This window comes from Cicer arietinum, chromosome 7, assembly GCF_000331145.2.
Source record: "Cicer arietinum cultivar CDC Frontier isolate Library 1 chromosome 7, Cicar.CDCFrontier_v2.0, whole genome shotgun sequence".
NCBI classification, from domain to species: domain Eukaryota; kingdom Viridiplantae; phylum Streptophyta; class Magnoliopsida; order Fabales; family Fabaceae; genus Cicer; species Cicer arietinum.
Window position 1 is genome coordinate 7,105,830 of NC_021166.2, and position 23,835 is coordinate 7,129,664.

Sequence of the window (23,835 nt, forward strand, 5' to 3'; positions counted from 1 at the left end):
TTTCTGATCCCCATTCACATCTACACTCACATTACAATATACGCCCCAAATCTCGAGTGTCGGTGATCTAGTTTGTTGGAAACACTTAGAAGTTTATATCATTAAATATAGACGATTGTTGAATTTTCCAATTGAGAAAAAGAAAAGTAGAATGTCGTCGTCGATGAAGCAACAATATTACGCAACAAGTGGTTTGGTGATAGGTTACGCTCTATGTTCAAGCTTATTAGCAATCATAAACAAATATGCTATCACTCAATTCAACTACCCAGGTTTATTAACAGCATTACAGTATCTCACTTCTGCACTCGGTGTTTACCTTTTAGGAAAATTAGGTTTTCTTCATCACGATCCATTCACTCTTCCTATTGCCAAGAAATTCTTCCCAGCCGCACTCGTTTTCTTCCTCGCAATCTTCACTAACACTAATCTCCTTCGTCACGCGAATGTTGATACTTTCATTGTTTTCAGATCTCTTACTCCTCTTCTTGTTGCTCTTGCTGATACCGCTTTTCGAGGTCAACCTTCACCTTCTAATCTCACTTTTTTCTCTCTTGTTGTTATTCTCGCCGGTGCTGTTGGTTACGTTGCCACCGATTCAGGTTTCAGTTTAACCGCTTATTCGTGGGCCTTTGCTTATTTGGTAACCATTACTACTGAGATGGTTTATATTAAGCATATGGTTATGAATCTTGGTTTGAATACTTGGGGTTTCGTTCTTTATAATAATTTATTGTCCTTGATGATTGCTCCTGTTTTTTGGTTTCTCACCGGAGAGAATTTTGAGGTTTTATCGGCGATTAGATCCGGTTCTGGTAGTTTGTTTGAGCTATCTGCGTTTTTGGCAGTTTCTCTGTCTTGTGTGTTTGGTTTGCTGATAAGTTTCTTTGGATTTGCTGCTAGAAAAGCTGTTTCTGCTACTGCGTTTACGGTTACCGGTGTGGTGAATAAGTTTCTTACTGTCGCTATTAATGTGACTATTTGGGATAAGCATGCTAGTCCTGCTGGTTTGGTTTGTTTGCTTTTTACAATTGTTGGGGGAGTTCTTTATCAGCAATCGGTTACTGGGAATGCTTCGCAACAGCGTGATGCCGTGGTAGTCACTAAGCAGTTGGATATTGAAAGTAATCTTGTTGGTGATGGTGATTTGGAAGATGAGATTGAAGGCAAGGGTAAACTTGCTTCTCTATGAGTATTTGTATTATTTATTTTTTAGTTAGTACTTGGTGTTTAAGATGTAATATGATTATTGTCTTATCTTAACAATATTAGGAAAATTTTATTCAACACAAGGTATTGTTTTATAGAATGATATGAAATCTAGTGTCTTGTATCATGAAATGGCAGGTATAAGAAACTAGTGGTTCCTATGTGTGTTGTGTTTGAGTAGGGAATGTTTGATTAGAGAACATACTCAATGCTTGACTATAGGCAAGGGTAAGTGTTAAACTTGTTTTGCATTAAGCAAGGCATGAGGGAAGTGAGTGTATGACCCAATTCAAAGATTTGTGGTGCTATGTTGTTCCAGCCATATTGGAAATCCAATTGATACAATTGCTTAGCAGATGTTTTTGAAATAGCATCCACGAATGATAACATATTGGTGTTGATGGAGGGTAACAGTAACGTAGCATTTCATAAAGAAAGAAAAAACAGTAAAAAAATAGATTAGTGTTCTGAAAAGTTGGAACGGATGCATTTCTAAGCTATTCTCACTTATTATAGTTATCACAGTATTTTAGCTACTGTTTTTTTCTTGAAATTTATAGTCATTGTTAGCTTGTTCACTGTTGCGCTTTTTGCTAAGAAGTTTTTCTTTATCCTCATTATAGTTTGATGCATAACATGCTTAGTTTACAGCAATCGAGAATGTGAGGCTCCTTTGTTAGCGGAATGGTATTAGCATATTCCTTTCTCTTTATTATATGTTTTGGCATTCCATATTGAATACTTTGTTGGAAGAGTGACCTTGTTTCATCTCGTGTTCAGTTTTATTTAGACAAATAAGTTAGTTCAATTTCATATTCGGCTTGTTTTCATTCCATTGAATATTTTGGTTGACAAAATGTTGTTTCTGTTAGTTCAGTTACAAGCACTCTAGTTATATGAATGATTATTAAGTTAACTTTAATTATTTTATTGATTCAATTCTCAACTAGTTTGTTTTCTTCCTTCTAATTTAGAATCAACGAGATTATTTGATGTTTTGAATGTTATCACCTGTACTGCGATTTTTTTGCTTAGATCTAACTATTTCCATGCAATTTTTTTACATCTAATATGAATTTTGTCACCTCTTAAATTTGCTCTGGAATTGGTTTTTGTTTTTAGCCTCTTTCCTGTGTTTCCTGAAGTCAGTTTTATGGTATACTGCCTTGCCGCATTTCTTTGGTTTTTAACTTTCCAAAAAGACCTTGCCCGTGTTACTTTTGTGCTTCCATCCCATCTGCAGTCTTCAATAGTTGATGTAGCATTAGTCCTATAGTCCTGAATCCTAATGTAGCACAATTAGCTGTACTGTTAAATTGTTAATTTATTGTTTCATGTTGACAATGTGTTTCCATGTCCAAAGGAAATTCATTAGTTGTAATCTGCTGTCAATAAATTTCTCTTGATATAATATTGGTGTTTGGTAGAAGCTTAGACTCCTAGAAGTTGTCTGAATTAACCAAACAAGTTGTGTTCATCCATTGCACCGGTCGTGCGTCTCCTGTTGTTATCTTGTAGATTTGAATGCTGATTACAAATTGGCTTGTATGTATAGGATATTTTTTTCTTTTATAGGCCACTTTATTTGTTTAGTACATCCAAAGAAAATTTGTTATGAATTGATCTTTTTCATGAGTTATGCTATGTAATTGTTATAGGACTTTGTTAGCCTATGTTCTTAGTAGTAGTAGTGCCTAACGGCTAGCAGCGAATTAGTGGAAAAAATGATACTGTTACTGGAATTTCATACTGTTTTAGGATCTGTCACTATCTAATAACCAAATAATCATATGATATTGCAAAAGCTATCTCCAAAATGTAACTTTAGTTAAAATTGACGGTATAATGTGATTCAACAAATTCACCGCCGATTTAAACACGCAATAATCAAATAATCAATTTTTTTTGTCAAAGTTACGATGGCATAATAATGTGATTCAACAATCTCATCGCAGATCTAAACACAATAAGTAATTGGCATTAATAACTACTCAGCCTTATGACATATTTGTTTGAGCGTGATTTGATATAACAGGCAAGTGATCAGAAGGAACTAGCAAATCACAGAGGATTAACTAATCTACGATAACAGAGTTCATATGCATTAGCTTAAGAGTGCATGTGCATTTCCCCAACTAGTTGTGGAACGAATGGAGTAACCAATTTTATCCTGCCAGCACATAGTTCAAAGTTTGAAGGCTGTCAGAAGGTTGAAAGAATTATTAAGCAACCCATGATCTCCACATTAAGAGACATTACCTTCGGTTAATCACTAGAAAACCTAAGAAACAAAAATTTCCATGCTGAGAATTATACTATATGAGAACAGGTTAGGTTGTAATACTTTTACATATTGAACTTAATTCATCACCTACAATCAGTTTCCTTTTCCTACATATGCTGTTGCAACTCTCCTTGGAAGTCATCCTATATTGTCCTTTATTCAACAATAAAACATTACATTCTTAATCTTCTCTTTTAGAGCTGGTAGTGGCCGAACCGACTCATTTTTTGATCTTGTAGTTTGCGATTTTGCAGTTTCATGGACATTGGGTTCCATGTAGAATCGAGCTCTGTAAGCTGCCAGGTGAGCATAGTACACAGGAGGCACTGCACACATATATCACACAATTAAATGTATTCTATACGAGTAACTAATTCTCTACGTAACCGGCTAACACAAAATCCACAAATGCTGATTATACATTGATCAGTAAAGTTTGTTGCACTTAATAAATCGTTTACATATCAATGTATATTAACTCATTTTTAATTTATACATAAATTCCTATATTTACCTATTGTCTAAACAAATGTGTGTTTTCTGTATTAAGAAAGTGTTGAGTGGCTCCTATGTGTAACTAACATTACACAGGTACAATATACATGTACTTGTGTTTAAACAAGAGCCATAAAGACTTACCCACAGAAACAGATCGCGTACATCTTGCATAGCTGTTATCAAAATATGAGGAGGTTATTATTATTTCATCATAATAATAGGGCAAAAATATTTAAGTTGAGATGATAAGAGAGTTTATTTATCGTACGTGTAGCACAAGTTATTAGTTAAGGACTGAATCTCATCAGCACTAAAGTTGTTTTCGTCCCATAGAACATTGTAATGAACTGGTCTACTTGTACCCTGCAAATTCCATAAATGTGAATTCAACACTAACATGTTATTTCTAAAATATGAACATTGATATCATTATTGTACCTGAACTCCTGCATGACTGCACAAGTAGAAGTCAAACTCAGTAGGATGACAAATCTTTGAATCCACCACAGTACCTACATTAACCAATTAGTAGTGTTTAAACTTTGGGACTGATAATAACTTTGGTAGAAGATGTAACTGGAGATAAATACTTAGTTAGGGTCGATGCTCGATAAAGCTAGCAAATGGTAGAACTCTAGAAGTTAAAAAACTTTTACCTGGTAAGATATTCCCACTCTTATCAGTGCTGCTTCTGTCGTCGTGATTGTTTGAGAAGAGTCTAGTGTGATGCCGTTTTTGAACCACAACAAATGTTACTGGAGGTTGGTAACTAGGTTCCAAAGATGCACAAGCCTACACATATTGAGAATTTAAGCACTGAGGAATGTCATAATCAATAGAAATAAATATAACTGTTTTGACATATTATGTCTGAGTACCTTCCGGATGGCATCAAGCTCATGTAGCAAAACCTGGTAGAACTGTCCTTCACTTACTCCATCCCTGTAAAAATCATTATAATTTATAAAAAAGAAATTTTTTCCATTATAATTATATTGCAAGAACAATTTCTTAAATGACCAGAACAGATCACTCCTACCTGTAAAATATTATTCTAAGTGGTTTTTTTCCAGTTGCCTTCTGAAATGAGAGTAAGAGCTCTCTGCAGTAGCACATGATGTTATGATCCACATAAGCATGCTGATGTTGAATAATTAAAGGTGATAAATACAAAATGATTCTTGTCTATTTAGGTCTTGATTGGATAAATAGTTTAATCAAGCACTTATAGCATTATCATATAAGTGTTTATGTAAAAGTTATTTCTATAACAAAAGATAAAATAGATTCAAATCATTTTAATATTAGCTATAAGCTGGACGTAGTTTATGAACATGTCATAAGCTGTTTCCATAAGCTATTTCGAGCAATTTCAAAGTGTTTATGCTAGTAAATAAGCTTAAATAAACCAATTTAAGCAGACTCCTAGTGGAGTAGTGATCAATGATTGAAATGTATACTCAAGTAAAAAGCACAAGCTTAAAGAAAGGAAGGATGAAATCTTTCTCATAGGCAACTTAAGTAAATCAAGTCAATGCTTTGAAGAGTCTATTTGTAACCCTCAAATATGAAAATGTTACTATTTATGACCCTCAAGTGTTTCTAACTACCTGATCATTCCACCATTAATGATGCCGCAATGAGGATCATTCCAACATTTGAAAAGATCTTGAATAAGTTCCTCGCGATGAGGCTGAGCGCATACCAATCCTGCATACTTTGTCACTTCTGGCCAGTCCTGGGATGCTACAACCTGAATAACAATAGTCAGAGTCGATTGAGAATTAGGCCAGCTATGAGTTATAGGAGTTTGGAAATGCTTACAGCAGCAATGGATGGACAAGTGTGCTCGCAAGGATCGGGATGAGTTACATCAGCTCCAAAAATTATTGTTGGAACGTCACTAACCAACGGGATCCTCCAACTTAGAGCATCCAACAGTACTGTGTTCCTTCCTCCCATCTAAAAGTATATTGCATTTATTTAAGGAAATGAAGATTAAGTGAAAAAATGGAAAGAAAAGAAAGAAACAATTGAAGGATATATAGAAGTGATTATTCTGAGGTAGCAAGAAACCAAGGTAATATTTCTGGACTGTAAAGATTGATAGATCATTTAAATTTCATAATAACAAACCTTGACATTGATCTTTAGCGCTACATTTGACAAATATTGTCTATTAATCTTGAAGACGTATTTTGTAAGACAACACTGGGAAATCAGCCCGAGATCTGTTTCACAGATTTTTTTGAGATCACCTAAAGGAAAACATTCTTCAGTGCAAGCATGAAAAGATGTGAAATAAAATATGATAACATTTATGTTCAATATATATTTCGGGGGCGAAATTTGTAGGTAGGGAAACAAATGAAACAGAAAATGAAGTAATAAAGTACTAGAAGGTCTTAGAATCATATTGCAGAGGCTTAGAATATACCATAGAGAGAGCCATTGTTGTCTGGAAGAATGGCAATGAGTAACTCTAGCTCTTTCCCGCCGAGTTTTTTTAGAGCAGAAGAATGTACATACTTCAAGGCCTTCTTTACCAAATCTGGTCTTGCTGAATATATAGGAATCACAGGTTCCTGACTAAATTCCTGTGAAAGGATAAAAAGTAATGTATACTACAAATGTACACGATGGTAATACAGAATAGCAAGAGTGTGTAATTATATTTATAATTGGAAAAATGATGTGGAGTGTTACACAAACAAGTATTCAGGTATAACCAAAACTTGAAACTTTACCATGCCTGAAATTTGGCAACTCTGAACTAATTGTTGGCAAAATGAACGAGCTGTATGTTCTTGGACACTTCGTGAGAAATTGATACATGCCCAATAACTTACTTTGCTTCCATTTATAACTTTCTGCATTAAAATCCACTGTGAAAAACTAGCTGAAAAATAAACATGTAGCTATAATCTTTGTGTGTCTAAGCTAACCTTGTTCATCATGTTCCATTGACCAACTCTTGGTAAGTATTTTTTATCTCTTCCAGTGTCATTGTATTTCAACTATGTAGAAAGAGCCAAAATGTATTATTATATCAGTCGAATGACAAAGGGCAACAAAAAAATGATGAATTCAACCAGAGAGAAATTACCCATGGAGCAGGAAGAACCCGAGCCTCGACTGATGCAAGCTTGCTGTCTATGCTGATACCAAACTCCTTTGCATAAGGATTATCTTTATAATCATGTTTATGCATTGTCTGTCGGTATATTAGGAAAGTTTTAGATTAATTGAACACACAAACTATCTATTGTAAAGGAAGATAATATATGACTTGAAAGGGTGAGTTAAAAACAAGTGCAATTTGTCACACATGTCATTGCTATTAAGTTCAAAATAGACTCAAACCTAGGTAGCACAAACACTTTAGAATGAAGGCGTGCCCAATATCCGACAAACATCAGTGTTTGACATCAAAAATTACATTCAATCGCTCATATTTTATTAAATTTTTTCTGGTGTTTCTGTGTTTCAAACTCAAAAACTAAAAAAGGAAAAGATTAATCAATGACAATGACCTGTAGGATATCATTCTCTTTTTCACGTGGCCTTTGGCATGAGATCTTTAGCAGAGAAGTTATCTGCTTCTCATTAAGCCCTTTTGTATATCTCTGACCCTTAACTATCTTGCATGCCTAGTACAAGATCACATGAGTTGTTTATTGAAACTTTATATTTGAAAAAAGAAATGGTTTAAGTAAATTCAAACAAAAACAAAAGCTTACCTCCATGGGCAAATAGTTCACCTTCTTTTGGCTTCCAACTTGAAGGCAAGGTAAATGAGGATACATGATTGTGTATCCATACATTTCTAGAAAGTAATCAATTACTGATTTCATGTTCATTTTCTCATCCAGAGGAAAACTGTTAGGAGGAAAAGAGTAAAACATTGCCTCAATAGTCAAATATATTAAATGTTAAATTCAAAACTTGCAATGCAAGAAATTACAAAGCTATACATACACGAGCTCTCTTGTAGGCTGTGATGTCAATCCTGTTATCCTGTACTTCCTCTTAAAACTTCCTCTATGTGTAACTTCTACTTTCACACCTCTTAAAGCTTTCTTAATCTGCTTGAGTCATACCACAATAATTTCTTGGTCAGATAGTGCTTAAATTTTCTCATGATTTGGCATAACTTTTAAAGATGATAATATCTGTTATGAAAAACAGAGAATTCTAGTTATTAAATAGTCAAATGAATTTCATACCTTGACACGATCTGCATCTGACAATGGCCTTGATCTCACATCTTTTCCCAAAATTTGAGTTACAAAGTCGATCACAGGGAGCGGTTCTATAAATGCCGATGAGGACATATCTGGAAGAAAAACAAAGAAAGGCAGCCTCTTGGTATTTAGTGACAAAAACAAATTATATTGACTTGATATGTACTTAAGAATCCCCTTAAAGGGTCATTATGAAGATATGGTAGAACTCTAACCAACATTAAGTGATAGTCCCATCTGAGTAGGCCTTATACTCTGGTAGAAACCGCGCCATAATTCCAAACCGCCACTCAGCTGTGATGGTTTTCTTAAATCCGGAGAAAAGATAAATCTCCCAATTGATACATAGCTAAACATGCAAATTAAGGTGTAAGAAACAAAAAATATATTTTGTTCAAAAGAAAGCAATGAGTAATATGATATGTTGAAAGAACAATAACAAATGCACCTTTGAGATGCAAGCTCCTTCAACACAATGTCAATGACATTAAGAGCTTCATGTGGAGTATTCACTTGTTTTCCACTGAGAAGCTCATGTAACTGATGCATGCTAACATGAGCTGCAAACTTGATTACAACTTCAAATTCTCTTTTCCTGACAAAATTTACAACTCATTTCAAAATCCAAAAGAAAATTTAAACGGTTTATTTCTTGAATAATCAATCACCTTGTACTACAAGTACCCTCATCATCCTCACTCAATACTATATTGAACGCTTTGTGTTCAAAAGGAAGCAAACCAGCAGTGTAAAGGCTCTTTGCACCATCATAAACAGGGAGCTTCTTTCCCAACTCAGTGTTTTGGTGAAGCCTCACTAACTCAGCTATGATAGCTTTTCTTGTTTTTCGAGAATTAACTTCAGGTGTTATATCAACCTTTACAAAACACACATACTATCTGTTAAAACAGAAACCTCCGGTTCAAAAGAATAAAGATATTAAAATGCAAAAAAAAAAGAGCACACGATATTTGATCACAAAGCTCGACAAATTGTGTTTGGGTCTCTGACTGCAAATTAGCTACAATAATTTTCTATTGTAATTCAAGATTAATATTTACAGGATACAAATTGTATTTAAGTTTATGGTTCAGAGGTCTGAACCGTACCGCTTGAGCGACTTGCCCATATATCACTAGACCATGTCATATTCAACAATAAATTAGCAAAATCCTATACTTCTAAATTGCGGCAGCATAAAGGCTCTAGAGTTTTCCAAAATGGCATTGCAACCGCATCAGCAATGGCCTATATTTTGTTGTGATATTCAGTTTTATCTCGATACTCAAGTTTTTTTATCTCAAGTTTTTTACCACTTTAAAAAAATAAAAAGTTGCATGATTTTGTTGTTCTACTAAATTACTTACATTGTAATGGCTCAAGTCAGATACTGATATATCTGCAAGGAAGTGATTAGCTTTGACAACACACTTCTTCCCCAGTTGGCCATAGCCAGGCCTAGCAGAAAAAACAAGACTTTTGCCTGAGGCTAATGAACATGAACCAAGTTGAGATTCAAGTCCATTTTCTTGAATTTTCTCTTTTTTGCTTTCACTTCTTCTTCTAAGCTCTGAGGATTTCTTCATAGCCATCATCTACGATTTCAATTGATCCTCCACTGATTCCTTCATTTTTACTAGTTCTGTAGAAAATAAAGAATGAACAAAATGAAAGGTTTATAGCAAAAATGTTGCAAGTTTTTTTCTAGTAAAAACCATTTGTTAGCAGCTTATGCAATGGTTCTTGAAGAAAGAAAAGATGAAGAAAAAAATAATATAAAGAAAGGGTTGGTTTATGGCATAAAATCTTGACAGTATTTCATGTTTTTCTAGGCGCTGTACATTCTGAGTGTGAGTGAAAAGATAGGGAGAAAATTAACGTGACATGAAAAAAAACATGCAAAAAAAACAATATCTTATGATAAAACATTAATTAATGAGCATTGACATTGTTGCCCATTTGAATTCTGTTAATATTATTTATGGACATAATAATGAAAACTTTCTTATCACCGCCACCACTTTTCCTTAAAAATAAATCTCCTCCATTAAATAACCTTGCAGGCGATCTCAACCGTTGATTTTGATGGTTGTTTGTTGTTGTAACATTGGAAAATCGAAGTTGAATGAATAACAATGAAAGAAGAGGGAACTAAAGGCAAGTCATAAAGGAAGAGCAGAAACAAGTCAAACAAAATTGGAAGCTTGTTCTGCTTGGTTATCCGGACAAATGTACAATACAATGCATGAAACCAACTTGTCATAGTAGCCAAATGCAAATGTCAGTTGCAAAATTGGATTGTGGATATTTTCTCTTTGGATGAGAACTATGGGGATATCAGAAAATGGTACAAAGTGATGGTAACGTTTATCAAACTATATAGGATAGTTACAAGACACACCCAAGAACAATCATGTGTCATGTCCCTTTCATTTACTTCACAGTGTTTGGATTAATATCACGGGCCACAATTTTATCAAACACATTGTTGACCCCCTACAATAATTCTAAGAAAATAAAATTTTATTTATTTGATGGATTCGTTAATTAATTTGCATATTGATGGTGCAGCCGAATTTCCCTGACTGCTTCTTTGGTTAGAGTGAAAATAATTCACAGTGGAGGGACCCCCACCTCGCCATAAATCCTACTTAAACAATTCTCTTTGTTTTAAACAAAAATTAACGATTAAGACCTACAAAACGATACCACCATGTTTTATCATATCTCAAAAGAAATATATTATTTTAAGGAGGAAAAAAAAATAAAACATAATGTTATTTCATATATAATACTTCTGTCGATTTTTTTACATCTCAATATTTTCTACATGCTTAGTTGCTCACTATTACCATATATTTTAGTGTACTTTTATATTTTTTTTTGGTAGCAGTTAATGCATCATTTTTTAACAATCTAGTTAATTATAAGTTGTGTAGACTTTGGGAGAAAAATAGCAAAGCAGAGAATGAGGCGGGTAGAAATCCAAAACTTACAACAACAAAAAACAAAAAATGTTCAACATTAAAAATATACTATGATATTAACCCTCACCCTACAGTCTAGATTGTGAAAGAACTGTGTCTATGAGAGCAGTTAGTAGAAAAACAAACCTTGTGTATTACACGCCATGTATATATATTTTATGTCTGATTCTAACTGCTGATGCTTTTAATGTCTGCAACTGCAACTCACAGCTTCAATTATGTGAAGTTGAAGTAATGAACTGATTCTCCCATTTTACCACCTTCTACACTCTGATTTGATCCCTATACATGCACAGTAAAATACTATATAATAAAACTTTAAATGGATATATACTATAACACGTAGGCTTCCCAATTAAGGGTTGAATTTGAAAGACACAAGCTTGAACAAATATTGCAGCTAGCTATAGCCTCTAAGTTATTAACTAGTGATATTAATGCTTATAATATATAGTATATAGTATACTCCACATGCTAAAGCAGTTAATTAATTAAATATCTTTTTCTGTCATACACTAAAGTAAGCTAAAACTTGTTTGTTATTTCATATCATATTAATTAAAGTTTGTTATAGAAAAGCTTTCTTTTAACCGCCTCTTTAAAGATAACTCTGCCTCTGAACTCTATAAACCAAGCTGAAACAAAGAAGAAAACACAAGGTAAATAATTTAATGCAACCTAAATGTTTGTTTTCTTATGTGGATTTGGTGAAACAAATTAAAGTAGAACTATTATACATGCAAACATAGTATTGCTTCCAAATTCCAATTATAAATCTATACAAGATCTTTTGTAACAAAACAGAACCAACCTCAATAAGAATTTTTTAACAAGTCAACAATGCATGACATGACCTTATAAAGAGAATAAGAAAATATTAGAATGTGATTCTTAGAGGAAAATGCAAGTTTTGCAGAAGACAAGAGTGCAAGAAAGAGGAAGCAATAAAAGACATTAAGTTAAGAGGTTGGAGCTAGGTAGGAAAATGGTTTTTTGGGACCTAACAGTGTAGGTGTTTTGCTTTATGCGATTGATAAATCAAGTATGAAAGACAAGTGCTTTCACTGTCTTTAAGAAAAGGAGCTTCAAAAGAGAAATGAGTTCTGCTAAGGGCTTTTTGCAGCATGAAAGCATGCCATTGATTGTTAAATAATTAAATTAAAAGGAGAAAAAACTTGGTGAGAGCTTTTATCTTTTGGGAAATATAAAAAGAAACTTTATAGGATTATAATGGCACTGAAAGGAGGATTTTAATGTTAAGTGAATAAAAATAATAAGATGTGAGATTCCGTAAATAGAGAGAAGAGAGAAAGAAAAAGTGGTGTGGTTTGTGATTTGGTGCAAAGCTTAATTTCAGTGCATTTCCCCAGTAGGTTACCTACTTGGTCTCTTTTGTTGAGTTAGGAAAGGTGTGGCTTTGGCTTTTGTTGTGTCACGAGCTTGTTTGAAGGAAATATGACACCGCTCCCAAATTGAGATTCCGGGAAGGAGGGTATGAGTAGAGTATGTGTGGTCAATCTCAAAATCTTAGAACAATCAATTTATAGGTTCTTTCACTTATATCTTATTTAATCTTCAATTTTTTAAATAACGTGAGACTTCTTATTCACGCTTGTGACACAATATCACTTTACATCTGTACTTATGTTATAAACAACAAAATATGTCTCCGAACACAAAATAAATATTTTTAATTCAATGATCTAAAATTAAGATCTATTTTCGCTCCTCTTTTAAGTCGAATCAAGCTTTGATACCACTTGTTAGAAAATTTAAAGATACATGAGCAACAATAATTCATATGTTTTAGAATCACAAATGACTTTGACACATATCCATCAAAATATAAAAATATTAGATATATGGATCATATTTCTTTTATATCTAACATTTAATTCATTCATTCATAGTTAACATAAAACTAACCACTCATATTCGAAACTAAAATAATCTTATTAGAATAAATTAATAGTCAACATTCCATAAAAGTTTCCTTTATTTATATATATATATATATATAGAGAGAGAAGAAAAAAAAGGTGGGTGTATGTAGTTAGATTCTGGAAGAGCTATCATAAAGTGAAGTTTATTCTCCACTTTGATAAATAAAGGTCTAGTGAACTATTGAAGCATCTCAATCCAATAGTAACAAAAGAGTATGTGTGAGATTGTTTATAGTTGTGTGAGTCTCTTGTGTGACTATATATCTTTCCTTTTAACTCTTGAAAGAGAAATACGTGTTTATAGGCTGAAACACATATCGAGTAAGTCATAATAATCTAATATAATTTGATGAAGTGAATATATTTACGTTTTTACGAATGTACTACGTTAATTTTTGTATTCTTTTTTTTTTAATCTTATATAAGATGTTTTCGATGTATACATTTTTTTAAACACAGGTATTAAAGATATGAATTGTGGAAGAATCAAACTGAAATTTGAAATTCTATTGTTCAATAGAAAAATCAATTTCTCACTTGGATCATATTGATAGATTAAATTGCAATACAAAAAAAATTAAATCAATTAAATAGTTCATGAATTTAAGTACATATTTAAAATAAATCAATTATAAAAATTTAATTTAAAAATCAGTTTAACAATTTTAAAACTTTTTAATCATAATTAAAAAAAAAATTCTTAGAAAATTTTTTAAATTTGTTTTTTTTTTTTAAAAAAAACATAAATATCATTTTTTTTTCCAAACAAAATTAAATGATCTTTTTTTGGAAAATTTTTAAGAACAAAATCCAAAAACATTTTGTTTTTAAAATTTTTTTGATTTATTTTTCAAAAAATAATCGAAACACTTTTTTCTTGAAATCTTTTTAACGAACAACATTTTTATATTTATTTTTTTCGAAATTTTTTTGGCAAAATAATTTTAATTTTTTTCTTGAAAAATAAAAATCGAAACTTTTTATCAGAAAACCTTTTACATTTATTTTTCTTGAAAAAAAAATCAATTTGTCAAAATAAATTCAAAGTTATTTTTTCAAATAACTAGTTCAAAATTGATTTTTATTAAAAATTTGTTTAAAATATTAAAATAATTTAAATTTATAAATCAGTTTTAAATCGTTTCAAAACTACACTAAATTTGTTTCAAAAGTGATTTTTAAAAACTAAATTAAATTATTAATCTAGTTCAATTCAAATCAATTTTTCACCATAAACATTTTAATTTAAAAAGTAAATATGTGCCAAAGTTGCATCACAAGGTGAAATTTGTACCATCTCAAAGTGGAGATGAGAAAAATCTTCATGATGACATTAATAATTTCAACAATCTAATATGTCAGTCAATAGATATTGATGATTTAAGCTTTAAATGATTAGTAAAAAATGTCATTGTTAATTTTACTACCATGATCCTACAGGTAGGGAAAACAATGTTGAAGTGACTTATGTTTTTTTTTTATAAAAAAAAAAGTAAAAGATTGATGAGAAATAATAATATAAAAATTCCTTTATTCTTTTTTGACAAATGCTCAGTTATTTATTTTGAATTAAAATCAAAATTTTAAAATATATAATATTGCTAAGAAATTAAAATTTAGATAAGTTGATATATATGGACAGGACAAGTTATGATTATGGTACTTAAATACGTTTAGATATTGAAATATGAAAGTGAAATTAATAAAATTGAGAAAGGATAAATTTGACATTTTAGTGAAATTGTGGGGTAGGAGTGTATGGGGGTTAAAGGCTTGAAGCATGAAGCAGGAGAAGCAGGAGAAGCAGGAGAGAGTATAGTGAGATTACAGAAAACAAAAAATGACGTTGGACGACGATAGCTCTATATACGTTGGTGGTCTGCCCTACGACGCCTCCGAAGATACCATTCGCACTGTCTTCAACTTGTATGGTGCCATCCTTGATGTCAAGGTTATTCATTTTTAGGGTTTTAACAACCCCTTCTTAATTCTTTCTTTGCTTTCGCTAATATTCGATTCAACTCTTTGCCTTTTCAATTCTATTGCTATGTTTTTCTTTTTAATTTCAGATTATCAATGACCAGCGTACCAGAGGCAAATGCTATTGTTTTGTTACTTTCACAAACCCTAGGTCAGCAATTGATGCTATCAACGATATGAATGGCAGAGTATGTAATTTATGTTATTGTCATTTTTCATACTCCCTTTTTCTTTTGGGTCTGACTATTTATAACAGACTCTGACATTTTTTTAAGCATATTAAAATAAGTTTGTAGTGTAGTTGATGTGTATGACCATTACTAAATTATCCTTTATATATAGATACATTCAACGTTAAATTTTTATATTCCAAGACAATTTGATAGTATTAATAAGAGATATATTTGAAAAATAATAATAAATATATCTAGAAATTTATAAAACGTCTTATATTTAGGGACAAACAAATGTGCTAAAGGGTCTTATACTTAGAGACAGAGGGAGTATGCAACATTTAGTAGTCATTGTTGTGGTCAAGAGTTTTAGGCCTTTAACATTGTTGCTATGAATCAGAGCATAGGTGGGCGTATGGTTAAAGTTAATGGGGTGAAGACTCGTGGTGGCAGATCAAATTTTGGGAGAGAACGAAATTTTTATCATAATAATGATGAGAGGAATGGAGACTGGGATCGTGGTAGAGATCGAGACCAAGATTATGATCATGGTAATGAGAAAGATGCATATCATGGTAGAGATCGAGACCTAAATTATGATCATGGTAATGAGAAAGATGGATATCGTGGTAGAGATCGAGACCAAGTTTATGATCATAATAATGAGAAAGATGGATATCGTGGTAGAGATCGAGACCAAGTTTATGATCATGGTAATGAGAAAGATGGATATCGTGGTAGAGATCGAGACCAAGATTATGATCATTGTAATGAGAAAGATGGATACCGTGGTAGAGATCGAGACCAAGATTATGATCATGGTAACGAGAAAGATGGATATCGTGGTAGAGATCGAGACCAAGATTATGATCATGGTAACGAGAAAGATGGATTTAGGAATAGAAACAGTGATTGGACTCGACATCGTGATCGGTCTCGAGATCGTGATTGGTCCCGAGACCATGAAAAGGATAGGGATAGAAGAGTTGAACATGTGCAAGATTATGATCAAGCGAAAGAAAGCATGTTAGATGATGATTGGAATAGAGAGGATGATAGGGCTGAAAATGAACAAGAAAACAGCAGGGTACATGGTGGAGATGTGGATAGAGACCATAACACAGATTTGGAGGCAGACAGAAAGATGGATAGGGTTAGTGATCCTGATGGAAGTTTTGACGAACATAAAAAGGAACAGCCAAGGAGAAACATCGAGTAAGATATCTTCTGTTCATTTTCCTAGACGTTAGTTAATTTCCAACTATTCCTCTTTGGTTGACTTATGCTGCATACGTCTTTCTTTTACCGGATTTCCCTGTAGTTTGAATGTGACAAATCAAAATAGTCCATCAGATTCTAATGGTGGCCGCAATGATGAGGTAATGTGATGATTGCGATCATTTGTGAGTTTCTTTAATGTGAGCATTCATGAATTTCTTGTTCAGATAACATAATTTCATTAAATAAACTGAGACTGGCTGTGGTACATTTTTATTTAGTTTTTACTTGCTTTTGTGGTCTTCAGGTTGAAGATGAATTAGATAGGTCAATGCAACGGCTTGATCAACTAAAAAAGGAGGTTTGTAGTCTCTTCAGAACTCAAATGAATGAATAATGAAAATTTGTTGAAATGACAACATTGCTTTTATGATGACAAATGTTTTATCCTGAGCAATTGCTTTTTCTGGATGTGCATGTGTGTGCATACAAAGGCTTCCCAGGGTTCACGTGTGAAATAAATGCCGAGTTAGCTTGTCTCAGACAATAATAGTCATCTAATTCTAACAAACCTTCTAGTCTCTTTTATGTTGTTGTTCCTCCTCTTTTATGTGTTGATGGTGCTGGAAAGGGGAATTTTGTCAGGTTTCTCATTTGGAAGGGGGATTGGAAGAGAAAAGGCACAATGTTATGGAGTTACAAAAACAATCAAAGGTACCTTCTTTCTCATTTCCAAGTATTAAATTTTGAGCCCGTTTACCATACTCTTAAGGTCCTTACTTTGAACACAATCTGTTTTATATTCTGATCTAGAAGATATTTACTGCAGAAGTTGGAGGAAGCAGTAATTACTGCTAAGAAACAGTCTATATCTCGCCAGATGCAGTTGAGTAAGGTAATATTTGGTGGTCATAATCGTACATTAGATTCTTGGAGTCTCCATTCTAAGGTGACACTGAATTCGTTAATGATATTGCTAACATTGGGCTTGGGAAAATGATCTTCAGCTGCATAAGTGTTTTCTCCAAATGCAACATTGCACAGAAAGACTTAAAGCTAGTGAAAATGAACTCCGGGTTTGTGCCTTAACGCCATATATTTCTGATTTATATATGAAACTGCAAATCATGTCATGTGGCTTGTAGAATGTGACTTCGGATACTTTTTTTTCTCTTTCAATTTTGCGCGATTATTTTTGTGCATGCTGTTGAATAAACTTTGTGCCGTCTTGTGTGGCAAATTCTCCATATATTATTTTACGAATTGTTGTGATTCCTTGAATTATGTCTGTCAACATAAAATTATTATATGGTGCAGTTGCATATGCTGAGTAAATTTTATGGGCTTGCAGGCTCTAGTTGATACAGTAATGTTTGAGAGTGATGGGGATGGTGCTGTACAACATACAAATGGAAGTCTTGATGGCAGATAGTTATTATTAACTCCTATCATATTTCCAAAAATACCAAAATGTATGAAAATATTTTTGTAGCATGTGTTGTCTCTTTAATTGCTAGCTGGGTTTTATTATCTCACTGTCTCCCTGTATGGTTAGAAATATCATTGGTTACTTTTGAAGTTCATAGATTTGTGCGAAAAATTTCATACCAACAAGCAGTGCTCTAATCACGTTTGGACAAAAATTACAGGAGAGTGAGTAGCTTTTACCCAAACCCAAGTATGGTTTGAAACCTCAACAGTAGAACAAATATGTATCACGGACCATTTTTTTCAAGATTAATGTTTGTTTTACATTGTATTTAAAATCAATTATTTTGTCAGTGTTATTACAGATAACAAGCCACACTTCAACTTGATCTCTTTTATCAAGCCAAACATGTTCAATTTTGGAATGGTGCACATATGTTAAATATAATAGTTAATGATATGCACAACATATAGTTGGTATGTATAACATAAATTTAACTCGATAAACAAAGTACATATATCGCCAACAATGGTCCATCTAAATTTTATCTTGATTATAAAAATATCAAATATATTTCACTGCAATGAACATGAAAGGGGAAATGTATCCCCATGAACCCATATAAACATTCAAGGCCAAGCGTAATCGAGTGCAAATCCTATCTTATACTATGTTGTGGTGGAAACTAATATACTGCTGATGATCTTGTCTCAGTATCGATTGATTCCACTAGTGAGAAAACCAACCAGATCTATATGGGACTGTGATTTATTGACTACTTATATATATAGCTTGTTTTTTAATAAATAAATTTTATATAAATTAATTATAAAATAAAATAAATTTATTTTTCAAACATGCTATGATTCATTATTTAGCCAATTGCTTATGAGGAGGAATCATCTGCAAATTGTAAAGATGTTTTACCCATCGTAATCACACGGAAAGGATCTACTACATGAGAATTGTTTCAAATTGATAATTGACTCAAATGGTGTCTTGAATTAAAATATTTATTCTATTTTTTGACCGGATATATATATTATATTAAATAGAGCGAACGAGGTACACCATGATTTTGAAACACTAGAACTAGAATTGGACCTAAAATTCCTTTTCACTGTTATTATTGATATAATGAAAGGGCAAATATGTCTAACTGAAAAACCAGAAAACGCCAAGAGTGATAATATGATTCTTCCCTCTTTAGAGTATAGTACATAACAGAATTCACCAGAAAAACAAAAGAACAAAGACTCACTTTTCTGTCCTCTAAACTGCATGCAGTATGCACTATATACTTAACTGCCACATAAAAGTCACCTAAGATATTTTTATTTAATTTAATTAATAATCATTTTTGTTGAATGATGAATAGTCTGATGACATGAAAAAGAAAACCCTGATTCTAATTTGTTAAAATAAAAATGGTTAAAATTTGAGAGTAACGTCGCTCCCATTACTCTCATCCGCCAAGGCTTTCCTGTCTCCATCATTCTCACAACTCTCTCCTCCTTTCCAGCTACTACTCTCCGACTTCCCATTCTCAATACTCTCCAACTCATCCCCAGGTGTTTCCGGCGAACCCTGGGCGTGCGGCGTAGTCTTGTAGAGATGGTGGTGCATATGGTGAGGCGGCGGAAGTAGCTGCTGATGAGGCGGTGGTGGTGCAGTAGTGTAGTAGTCTTGTCCAGGAGCGGTGCAGTAGTGGGGAAGCGTAACATGATGAGATGTAGGATGCGCACCGTAGAGAGTTGGTGTTCCTGTGTGTCCTGCTGCGGTTGCGTATTCTGGTGGGACCCATATTCCTCCTAAAACTACTAGTTGTGCTGCTGGTGCACCCGTTTGTGCACTTGGGCTTGGCCTTCTTGTGTGTAACCTATATTTCTGTTACATATATTCATTTCTTTTAGAAAATATTAAATAAAGCAAAACTAAAGTTCTTTATAACTTGTCAGAGAAATAACTAATTACTAGTACATCCATAACAAACAAAGGTGCTGTTTCATGCCTCTGTGAAAGACACACAAAAATACCTGCAGATGGCTTTTCACTTCGTCATTGGTCAAACCATCTACCTTCATCAATTCCCTTATCTGTTTTGGTGTTGCCACTACAAACAAATATATTCAAATAACTTTATTATTAATGATAAGGTATCAGATATATCAAAACAAATACTTTTATATTTCACTCATCCTTCAATAAATAAAGATTAATTTTAATTTTAATTTTAATTAAACACAAATTTTGATTTTAAAATCTTGAGATCGACAGCTAATAAAGTGTGACGGTATTCTTAATAATTGGTTTGCAATAATATTTAATTTTCTTAATAGGAATAAAAAAAAAATTAGATTAATTTGCCATGCCAAGTTAACATCAAGGTACATCCACCTTTGATTTTCTAAATGATCCATAATATAACATAATTAATTTATTAATGTATATATTAACAAAAATGATGGTAATTGTGTTAATTAATTACCTTGAGATCCACCAAGCATTTGAAGAGCATTAACAAATCTACGGTGCAAGTCAGGTGACCAGCACCTTCTTGCTTTCCTATGAGTATTGGTGTTTGTTGTTGTTTGAGTATGAGTATGAGATGATGCTACTGGACTCCCTTTATGATCAACAACTTCATTCCCTGAAATATTGTTATTTTCCCTCTTCTCACCTTTCTCTCCCTCTGCAACATGTTTTTTATCTTCAACCACTTCCTTTTGGTTAGAGGCAAGTGCTAGTTCAGGGAGAGTATTATGTCCTTGACTGCATGAGCTGTTTCTTTCTTTTGAGAATGGTAGAAAGCCTCCACCGTTTCTATGTTTGTTGTTGTTTTCTATAACTGCTTTTGGACTATTAATGTTGAAACCAATATTAATATCTGTTTCATCATTTGAGGATTGTTGTTGTTTTGTTCCTAATTCACTTGTTTGGCTCCATAGTTGTGCACTTGTCATCCAATTTGCTTTATCAGATACATTATTATTATTTGTTGTCTTTTCTGAGGTTTCTGAGGTTACTTGTTTTACTGGTATGAATTCTTCCAGAATTGGTCTTGTTCCTTGATTCACTTTGAAGGCTTGAAGTTGTTGCTTTGATGCCTCCATGGCTGTTTGTTCCAAACAAAAACAATTTTAAGGGTAGGTAAATAAATTGTTTGTTATACACAAAATTGAAACCAATTACGAGTGCATATGTTTGGACGATGTATGTGGCAAAATCACGACCAAAAACAACACAAATACAAAATCACTCTATCATCGTGATTTTGTCAAATTCAAAACATATATTAAGTGAACAAATATACTCCTCTAAAATGAAATATAAGCAAAAAAAATACATGTATGGAATCTTTGTGTTGGTAGAAAAAGAAGACAAATTACATTAAAACTGATAACAACAAAGGTTATACTATCAAGAAAATCATATCTAAGATAGTCTAATGGTGTGTATATATGTATGCATTAAATACATCAAATTGTGTTTTATAAAAAGGAACAGACATGTGTATAGTATATCATATTATATTCATTATGGCTACTTGGCTAGTTTGAATCATATATCATATTTTATTAATTAATTTGTTGGGGCCCTTAGAGGGATTGAAAATTTGAATAAGCTTTGTTTTATTGTGTGTTGTAAAAGGGTGAGTGATATGAAAGTATACCGTTGGTGAGAAGTTGCATGCAGAGAGGAAGTTCACGCTTGAAAGCATCAATCTTGAGACGTTCTTCCTCTAAACGAGAAAGAAACTCTTCAAGCTTATAGCTTTGATCACTCTGTTCTCCAACTGATTTCAGTAACATAGAATAGCTATGTGGCTTGCAATCCAAGCCTAGTTCAGATGGTGATGCCATTAATAACAACTACTTAAGAAGCACTGTTTAAGATATAGATAACGTTCATGCAAAAAATAGAAACAAGTTGGTTTGTATGTAGGAACAAACAAGAACAAAAGAGAGTGTTTGTTTTCTTCCTTTGTAGTTTTTGTGAGGGAGAGAGAGAAAGAGAGATATAGAAAGAAAGAAAGGGAGGCTATGTTGGTTTGTAAACACAAGGAGGATCAAGTGAGGATCATCTTCTTTTTAGAGGTGAGTTTAGTGGGAATAAAGTTAGTTTATGTGTGAGAGAGAGAGAGAGAGAGAGAGAGACAAAAGAAAAAGTACTTATGAGATAAAGCAGAGAGAAGTAGTAACTTCCTACAAAGAACCAATGCAAAGAAAAAACATGAGAGAGAGAGAGAGAGAGGGAATCAGAGAGTTCTGACATTAAGGGGGTACTCATGTGCTTGTAGTCTGGTTTTAGAACCTCTCAAGTAATGTTCTTTAATGTGTACGAATTTAAAAATCACCAATACAAAAGATGATTCTCCTTACTGTTACCCTTTTGTTTTTTCCTTTACTCCTTTTTATCCCCCTTATTTCTGTTCTACTCCTTTTATTTTATGTTGGTTTTCTTTTCATATGACTTGTGTGCAAATGAGATTCATATTCTCCTATAATTTCAAATCAATTTTTTAAACCTTATTAATGCTTATTATCTTTTTTGCCTTTCTTTTCTTCCTTTATGCCATATTTTCTTCTTTTCATGAGATCTATAATTTGCTTTATTACCACATATCCATGAGTTTTTGGTTCAAAAGTTTTTAGGATTAACTACAAGGGTAGACATAAGGATGCATAGATATATCATTTATGTGATCGTTTTTGAATATGTGAAGCATTGTTATAATATTATCATAATCTATCAAGAGTACACAAACATTTTTCTACAATTTAGTATGAATTTTATAGTCAATTTGTTCTTCAAATGAAATTTTTATTAATTAGTTTGATCTTCAAATGTATTTTTTTTTAGTCAGTTTAGTTTAAAAAATTACAAGCAAAAGACACATTTGACAACGTCTCTCACGTTTAAGAATCAAAATAATTGTTTAGCCAATATATTATATACAAATATTATTACTATTTTTTTGTGGAAGTTATTTATGAGAGAAAAATATAATATAAAAATTGTATTGATAATAAGAATCAATCAAGAGCAATCAATGAGAAGAATAACTTGTTAATGTAATTAATAACTTACTAACTAATGTAAATGTTTTCAGTACGAAAATACAAGATACATGAAAATACAATATTCAACATGTGAACTATCCTATGGAATAACGAAGAAAGAACTCAAAGAATACTATGAAATGATTAAAGTAAAAATATACTGTTCGAACTAGAATAAATCTACCCATGATGTCCATTAGCTTACATATTTGAGATCCACACTACTTGTCCATACGAGTAATACACTTATATGTGCAAGACACATGAATGATCATGGAGTGCTTCTCGAGAAGACCACAACTTTCACTTGGACAGTAACTTAGTGTCGAATTGACTTGCATAGTTGAACTAAGGGTGAGTCTAGTCCAATTGATCAAGGTGGAGTTCAACATGACATGAATGGCCAAGTTGAGCTAGGCATGACCTAAATGGTGGAGATGAACTAGACATTACCTAAATGGTCGAAGTGAAATAGAAGGGGACACATGGTATGGTCGTCCATAACATCCACAATTCACTGAGCGTCAAGCCGAGTAAGACTTAGACACGTTCTTCATTAAATCAGTTAACACCAATTTGTTGAATTTAAATGTGAGTAATTAAATCTCACATAAACTAAAAACGTGATAAATATTAAATATATAAAAATGACAATACATATATTTAATATTTAAAATTTTGGTTGCATATATGCATGCAGTTGGTATGGTTCATGGTCAAGACATGACCAATATGAAAGCAGGCGGATATGCAGATGCTAGCCACGTGGTGTGCAATAATTAAACCAAAGTATGCTCTTGGTGTGGC

The 23,835-nt window shown here is 32.7% G+C and overlaps 4 protein-coding genes across 7 annotated transcripts in view; 2 read left to right on the forward strand and 2 right to left on the reverse strand.

Annotated features, from left to right (window-relative positions):
* Positions 1 to 1,370, forward strand: part of LOC101498214 (GDP-fucose transporter 1) — a 1,476-nt gene extending 106 nt beyond the window's left edge. The window contains exon 1 of the mRNA XM_004508491.4: positions 1 to 1,370. This exon is cut by the window's left edge and continues 106 nt beyond it. Coding sequence (XP_004508548.1) covers positions 152 to 1,192 — 1,041 coding nt within the window. The 5' untranslated portion in view covers positions 1 to 151 and the 3' untranslated portion in view covers positions 1,193 to 1,370.
* Positions 1,371 to 3,249: 1,879 nt separating this feature from the next.
* On the reverse strand, positions 3,250 to 12,736 carry LOC101498544 (protein argonaute PNH1-like). Of its 3 annotated transcripts, none has more exons than XM_073363742.1 (24): positions 12,605 to 12,736; positions 11,349 to 11,504; positions 9,603 to 9,877; positions 8,904 to 9,112; positions 8,684 to 8,830; positions 8,451 to 8,584; positions 8,218 to 8,327; positions 7,970 to 8,076; positions 7,732 to 7,870; positions 7,525 to 7,641; positions 7,098 to 7,205; positions 6,937 to 7,008; positions 6,739 to 6,861; positions 6,429 to 6,588; positions 6,128 to 6,249; positions 5,816 to 5,953; positions 5,602 to 5,744; positions 5,031 to 5,093; positions 4,870 to 4,933; positions 4,648 to 4,783; positions 4,430 to 4,503; positions 4,260 to 4,354; positions 4,133 to 4,164; positions 3,250 to 3,819 (listed from the first exon to the last, which is right to left on the reverse strand). In XM_073363742.1, exons 3-24 carry the CDS (start codon positions 9,828 to 9,830, stop codon positions 3,653 to 3,655), a joined length of 2,688 nt encoding a protein of 895 aa, XP_073219843.1. In that variant the 5' UTR covers positions 9,831 to 9,877; positions 11,349 to 11,504; positions 12,605 to 12,736; the 3' UTR covers positions 3,250 to 3,652. The 3 variants fall into 3 exon arrangements, with proteins under 3 accessions (XP_073219843.1, XP_004508551.1, XP_004508550.1); XM_004508494.4 differs by lacking the exon at positions 12,605 to 12,736 and adding an exon at positions 12,034 to 12,560; XM_004508493.4 differs by lacking the exons at positions 11,349 to 11,504; positions 12,605 to 12,736 and adding an exon at positions 10,292 to 10,531.
* Positions 12,737 to 14,902: 2,166 nt separating this feature from the next.
* Positions 14,903 to 18,119, forward strand: LOC101499305 (uncharacterized). 2 transcript variants are annotated; one of them, XM_004508495.2, is made up of 9 exons: positions 14,903 to 15,116; positions 15,235 to 15,333; positions 15,719 to 16,533; positions 16,628 to 16,697; positions 16,844 to 16,897; positions 17,182 to 17,250; positions 17,366 to 17,431; positions 17,544 to 17,612; positions 17,888 to 18,119. In XM_004508495.2, the coding sequence occupies exons 1-9, from the start codon at positions 15,006 to 15,008 to the stop codon at positions 17,966 to 17,968; spliced, it is 1,434 nt and encodes a 477-aa protein (XP_004508552.1). In that variant the 5' UTR covers positions 14,903 to 15,005; the 3' UTR covers positions 17,969 to 18,119. The 2 variants fall into 2 exon arrangements, with proteins under 2 accessions (XP_004508552.1, XP_004508553.1); XM_004508496.3 differs by having other exon boundaries at positions 14,906 to 15,116; positions 16,640 to 16,697.
* A 1,019-nt stretch (positions 18,120 to 19,138) lies between these two features.
* On the reverse strand, positions 19,139 to 21,975 carry LOC101500047 (myb family transcription factor EFM). The gene is made up of 4 exons (XM_004508498.4): positions 21,639 to 21,975; positions 20,454 to 21,080; positions 20,002 to 20,078; positions 19,139 to 19,852 (listed from the first exon to the last, which is right to left on the reverse strand). Exons 1-4 carry the CDS (start codon positions 21,826 to 21,828, stop codon positions 19,397 to 19,399), a joined length of 1,350 nt encoding a protein of 449 aa, XP_004508555.1. The 5' UTR covers positions 21,829 to 21,975; the 3' UTR covers positions 19,139 to 19,396.
* Between the last annotated feature and the right edge of the window lie 1,860 nt (positions 21,976 to 23,835).

What these genes read in the sequence shown, in the direction of transcription:
- LOC101500047 (XM_004508498.4), bottom strand. Translation starts at nt 21,828, where the DNA reads ATGGCATCACCATCTGAACTAGGCTTGGATTGCAAGCCACATAGCTAT. An exon ending in CATGCAACTTCTCACCAACG is followed by an intron (nt 21,081 to 21,638) that starts GTATACTTTCAT and finishes TGGAACAAACAG; the next exon opens with CCATGGAGGCATCAAAGCAA. An exon ending in AAGTGAAAAGCCATCTGCAG is followed by an intron (nt 19,853 to 20,001) that starts GTATTTTTGTGT and finishes TATATGTAACAG; the next exon opens with AAATATAGGTTACACACAAG.
- LOC101499305 (XM_004508495.2), top strand. Translation starts at nt 15,006, where the DNA reads ATGACGTTGGACGACGATAGCTCTATATACGTTGGTGGTCTGCCCTAC. An exon ending in GTGCCATCCTTGATGTCAAG is followed by an intron (nt 15,117 to 15,234) that starts GTTATTCATTTT and finishes TTTTAATTTCAG; the next exon opens with ATTATCAATGACCAGCGTAC. An exon ending in AGTTACAAAAACAATCAAAG is followed by an intron (nt 17,251 to 17,365) that starts GTACCTTCTTTC and finishes TATTTACTGCAG; the next exon opens with AAGTTGGAGGAAGCAGTAAT.
- LOC101498544 (XM_073363742.1), bottom strand. Translation starts at nt 9,830, where the DNA reads ATGATGGCTATGAAGAAATCCTCAGAGCTTAGAAGAAGAAGTGAAAGC. An exon ending in AAGAGAATGATATCCTACAG is followed by an intron (nt 7,206 to 7,524) that starts GTCATTGTCATT and finishes ATATACCGACAG; the next exon opens with ACAATGCATAAACATGATTA. An exon ending in ACTAATAACTTGTGCTACAC is followed by an intron (nt 4,165 to 4,259) that starts GTACGATAAATA and finishes TTTTGATAACAG; the next exon opens with CTATGCAAGATGTACGCGAT.